At 43.0% G+C, this 6000-nt stretch overlaps 1 protein-coding gene across 2 annotated transcripts in view; it reads left to right on the top strand.

Annotated features, from left to right (window-relative positions):
• Positions 1-6000, top strand: part of usp34 (ubiquitin specific peptidase 34) — a 79564-nt gene that overhangs the window by 291 nt on the left and 73273 nt on the right. For both annotated transcript variants that reach the window (XM_083765070.1, XM_083765069.1), the window contains exon 1: positions 1-49. This exon is cut by the window's left edge and continues 291 nt beyond it. In XM_083765070.1, coding sequence (XP_083621196.1) covers positions 7-49 — 43 coding nt within the window. In that variant the 5' untranslated portion in view covers positions 1-6. The remainder of the gene's footprint in view (positions 50-6000) is intronic.

The raw sequence follows: 6000 nt of genomic DNA, 5'->3' as shown, positions 1-6000 counted from the left end.
TGAACAATGTGTGAAAACTGCGCCGAGCTGGTGGAGGTTTTAAATGAAAGTAAGTAACCAAACAGAGTTCTATTTATGTGGAAGTGGGCGATGCTAAGCTAGCTTGCTTACTGTTAGCACAGTAGTGGACTGGACACTATAACAGCTTCATAGCATGTTAGCATGGCTAGCTAAACATTATAAACTTTATGAGTGTTGGTGCTTGATTTGTTTTGCTTAGCGTTCGGTTTATTTTTCCATCCGCTGCCTGTCGCCTGTTGTGTATGTTGTTGTGTCTGTTGGAAGTGAATGCCAAATGTCATAATTTCAGCAGCAGCACAATGCCAGTCAGTCTGTCCGTTTCGGGGCCTGGTCTGCTGCCTTTCTGTCAGAATCCTCCACGCCGGGACAACCTCGCCAGTTCGCTTTACAAACAACGTTGTTGTGTATGGTTGTCAGGTTGTCTGGTTGTGTTTGCGTGGTGGTGGTGGTGTGTGAGTCCAGTCAGCCATTCTTGTGTACTCTTCTCTTACTTCTCGGGTGTGAATTATAACGTGGTTGCATTGCCTTGTCTGCCTGCCTTGCATGGATGGACTATAACTGAGGGAAGTTAGCAGGCTAGTTAGCTGTAGCGCAAGCCTGCTGCTGCTGCTGTGACTTTTTGTTTGATTTGTTTGTCAGGTTCAGTGTGCAGTCAGTGCACCGGCTGGCTACAGCTGTCCACTTCACCTAGTACTGCATCCTTTGTTTCGTGTTGTGCGGCCACATGTACACTATTTGCAAACAGTTTGCTGTTTGTCAATACATACCTGGCTACCGGTATACTACCCAACCACATTTCATCACATAGCTCAGTGAACTATAACATGTTATATCGGGGGGAAACAAAAGATACACCCCAATATAGTGTGTATGTATGAGTGTGTGTGTGAGCTGCATGTGGACGCATGGATCGAGGGGGGGGGGGAGTTATAAGTTATTCTAGAGCTTTATTCGTTTCATGAATCAAGTGTACAAAAGTTGGTGAAACATTTCATCATACTCAAACTTTTCTGGCACTTTGTTTTAAACGAAACCACTTTTTTAACTTAAGTTCGGGTTGTGGGTGGTGGTGGTCAAGAATAACTTGCAATTAAATACCATTGTCAAAGTTCTATAAAATGGTCGCAGTTGGATTATTATTATTATTATTATTTTGGTTGAGCATCAGCAGCAGCCCTCCAGCAGTCCACCCTGGTAGTTGAAGCTGCGTGATCACAGCTGCAAACGACGCTCACACACATAACACAAGATGACGCGATGGCTATTAGATCTTTTTGGGCCTAAAGTAGGGTATCTTGATTCTTGTGGAATTATTTGCATTGCTTGCGATATTGTGGCTATTAAATACACAAAAGCACATCCCCATCAGTCTGTAGAGCTAACATTTGCTCTAATAAATAAATACAAGTTCACTAACAACAAGGCCATGTAGCCCAACCAAATCCCTGCAGTGGAATCATGAACAAATAATTATATTATTACACTGTCATTCACCATTTTATTCAATAGTGTCTGACATTCTCTCTATACATCTATGATCCATTCCCTTTGTCTGTCAGGAACTTCTGTCTCAAATTCCTATACTAACAAGTCAAAGCGCTTCAAATTGGATGTATAGAAATATCCAGAGAGACATTGAAGGAGTCGTTAACCATTCACTAAGTTACTACCATGGAATGACTGAGGCAATCTTCTAAGGGAAGTTGAGTTCACTGTTGAGTTTTTTTCTTTTGCATTTACAGAAACATGACTGTTCTGGAACACACATATCCATCACAATTATGTACTAGTGGAAAAAAGTGCCCATAAGTCGTTTGGTCCCTTCCTACATGAAACACACTGACATTATAAGTGACTTTGAGCTTGTTAAAATTACTTTGAGTACCCAGAAAAGCGCTATATAAATGTTATATATTATTATTGTTGTTTTCCTGTAAAGTCGCTTAAATATTAATAGTTGCGGGTTGCTTTTGTTTGGGCTTGTTTCTGAAATGTAGTTGCTTATTTGTCTTGATTTCAAGATTATTTTAGAAAATAGCTGATGTAGGCCTACTAATAGTGATGAAACTGGTCGCTTCTTTTGGGCTTGTTTTCATAGACCTGGTCGCTTGTTTCACTCACAGAATTTTGCACCAAATCACACATAACATTTTTGCCTAGCTTTGATTTGGAGTTGATCGATTTGAATAGGAATTGAGAGTTGAGATTGATGTTATCTAGTTCAAATGTGTGACGGGCAAATGTCTCTGTATTTAGGCCTGTTTCTGCACCAGTAGTCAAATATGACGAGCGTTGCTGTTGTGTGATCCATGGCTACACCAGTAGCAGACTAGAGGTCCACTCTACAGTGGAGTATTTACCCCCTTCATCACTACCACACATATATTGACGGCTAGTCGGCTACCGAGGTGGGCAATAAATGACCAAACATGCTCAGTTCTTCAACGGTATCTGTGCAGTGGAGAGCTGGCTTAACTTTTTCCGTGCCAAGGTGCCCACCACCACCACCACCAGGCAGTCAACCTAGACCACTGGGTACTTGGTGCATCTTGGAAAGTCTCGTGACCCGAGGTTAGGTGCGTCTTCTCTTGAATCTAGGGGGACTCAATGTAGCGTGCATGCGTGTGCAGCCGTGCACGTTCTGTTTCGTACCTACGAGTGCACGGCACATTTATTTTGGTACCGCGGTGTGGTACTGCGGTCTACGAACATAATACCGCTGGTGATCGGTGAGTCGCTTACCACAGCGGCTGGGTCGGTATGGGGGTGTGGTGGCCGGTGGACAGCTGAAGTAACCTTTCCGTGCCACGGTGCAAGGACCCCCAAATTGATGTATTTGGCTGTGGACACCAATCAGAAAATGTTCTAGGGACCCCTAGAAGAGAAGATTTGTGCTAAAAAAATCAACATTATTCCAAACATTTTTGAACACTTTCGAGATTGTGAGCCACTGTTCTAAATCCTAAGAGTTTTCTGAAAAAACTATAGCTTAACTCTAAAATGAAATTATGTTTTCCCAGTTTCAATGGGTTAATAGTACACGAGTTGCTGGTTCTCTTTCCCCTGGAGAAGGTTGTGTTGAGATACCCATGAGTAAACACAAACTAAAGGCCTATTCATACTCCAGTTTTAGGTGATAAGGTGAGTAAAAACAAATGTGTTTGGGTGAGTGGTGAGTCGCTTACCACTGCGGCATGACGTCATGTTGTCGTTTTCGATGGTCATCTTATCACCTAAAACTGGACTATGAATAGGCCTCAAGGTAGTAGTGAATGGGAATTGTAATTTGTGTCACCATTACACAGAAATATACCAATTCAGGATGGGAAGCCCTTTTGGTGTTTTGGCCCTTCAAGACGGGAACCCCTTTGGGCGTTCTTGTTATGTACAGTACTGAGTATACAATTTTTGTAATGTTTGAATAGTTTTTTTTCTTCAGAAAACTCAGGAAGTCAGGAAGAATTTAGAAAGAGTTTTTAGAATCGGCATCGGTCCTACTCCTAAATGGGTTAGGAGAAATGGAGTACACTTAGTCCACTGTCAGAAATGTCAACATGTCTGAGGCAGATTATGTCAAAGCATGTTGGAGATTCATGGGGGATAAAGTGACCAAAATCTGGTGCAAAAATAGAATATTTAAAGTAAACTGTACAATTTATACAACTTACAATTATAGTCTCATATGTTGTTTAGCTACAACATAATCTGTCTGTCACTCAGTTTTTGTGACAACAGGCCTTTGTCTTAAAGTATAAAAAGTAGAGATGCTCCGATCAGGTTTTTTGGGGCCGATCACCGATCACCGATCACTGGAAACAGTATAGGCCGATACCGATATTGCCGATACCGATCACAGCGTCGTGAAATCCATATTTTTTTCCATTGTGTAGCATATATACTTACTGTATTTTCTACTGTACTCTTCTTACACATCATTGACATTGTAAGTATAAAAATTAGGAGATGAGAAAGTTTTTTTGCAAGCTGAGGCAACGTGCAATATTTCACTCTAGACTCTCTTAGAGACAACTTGGAGGTTACAGAGTAAACTGTAGAGACTCAAAATGCAGTGGTTCCCAAAGTGGGGTCCGTGGACCCCCAGGGGTCCTTGAGGGAGTTCCAGGGGGTCCCCAGCTAAAAGGATAGTTTGGAACCAAATGGACCCGTTTGGGTTAACACTTAACATTGATTTTACAATATAAATTGGGGTCTCAGAGATAGAAGTGGCATGAAATGGGGGTTCGTAGTCAAACTGGGGGTCCTTGAAATTAAACTGGTGGAGAAATTTGAGAATCACTGCTACAATCTTCTTATGGGGGTCCCTGGCATATCTTTTCAAATGGGGGTCCGTGGGCTGATCAGTGTCAATTTGGGGGTCCTTGACGTGAAAAGGTTTGGGAACCACTGTCTTAGAGACAACTTGGAGAGTAAACTGTAGCTTTCTTCTTTCATCAAATACAAAAATATAATAATAATAAATACCGTACATGTTCAGTGCACGGACACAGACAACTGAACATTTCACTGTACAGACTAAAATAAAAAGCAGGCTGCTAGTGTTAGCACTTGTATACTGTATAGGCTCGCTGATCGTTAGTTTAGTGCTTAGATTAGCGTGTAATCTAAGCACTGATTGAACTTCATCTCCGCCTTTAATCTAATTAAAATTTTTATTGACAACGTGAACGAACCCCGACACCAGCGCTGCAAAAATAGACAGATCTACAAGCTCTCAACGCGTAGCGAACTGCAGAAACAGGCAGGACGCGCGATGCCTTGAGAGCCTTGAGATCAGCAGCAGCATGGAGCCGCCGGCACTCCCAGCCTCCAACGGCGCGGGGAGGCAAGACTTCTGCGGGGAGGAGGAGACTTGGCCACTGGGCAGGCTAGGCTACATGTTGCTGTGGTAGCCACAGCAACATGTAGCCTGCCCAGTGGTTGTGATGTTAGCTTCAAGCTAACAAGCATCTGCTTGTCCGTTCCAACTTCACTTCATCTCCACCTGTAACTTATGAGTGCAGTACTTTCATCCGACGGAGCATTGGTCCGAACGACAACCTACCTCCTCCCTCACCCTAACCCTAACCTCCCCCGGGGCAGACACCTAAACCTAACCGCAACCCAATCCCGACCCGCAGCGCACCTCGGAGCATTGCTCCGTCGGATGATAGTATGCCTCCCGTAATTTATTTCTTATTTTTTCCCTGGCTGCGCAGCTGCGCTACAAACAGACGGATCTACAAGCTCTCAACAGCGACCGGAGCTGCAAAAACAGGCGCCCCCTTAAAGGAGACTTGCCACTGTCCCACTGTCTGTTTTGATCGGGCATTTTGATCGGCAATTTTGATTTATTTTGAGAATCCGATCCGATCCGATACAGGCATGATCGGCCGATCATGATCGGTGGCCGATCGATCGGCGCATCTCTAATAAAAAGTAGATGTATTGGATTGTGTGAATGTGTTATGGAACTGTCAGCTCTCAGCAGTGACAAGTTAACCCTCCAACTCTTGGGAGAGTGACAGGCCCATTGGGCTTTCTCTTGGTAACCCTTGACCTCTAATTTGCTATAGTTGCATCATGTGTGTGCTGTTTGTCTGTGTGGTAGAGACTAGAGAGACGTAGTAGTACAATATGCCAGCAAATTCCTCTCAACACGTTACCTCCCGTTACACAAGGCGGGATTGTGAGGCCAGTGCCAGTCAAATGCGAGAAATACCACAGTAGAAGAAGAGATCCTTGGCAACCAGGAAGTGCAGTTTTTACAGTAGGCTACAATAATGTTTCAAGTTTACACACATACAAATAAATTTCACAAACACTTTATTTAGAACACACCCAAATCCTATTACGGCGTACATGTTCAATCAATTATTCAATCAAAGCAAACGGCATAAACAATATTAGTTTGGCTCTTCTACAAAAATAAAACGTACAGTTCTCTTGTATCATACCGTACTTGTATGTATTATTTTCCAC

The sequence above is a fragment of the Protomyctophum parallelum genome (assembly GCF_964188405.1).
Source record: "Protomyctophum parallelum genome assembly, chromosome: 5".
Lineage (NCBI taxonomy): Eukaryota > Metazoa > Chordata > Actinopteri > Myctophiformes > Myctophidae > Protomyctophum > Protomyctophum parallelum.
This window is presented reverse-complemented; position numbering and strand designations above follow the sequence as displayed.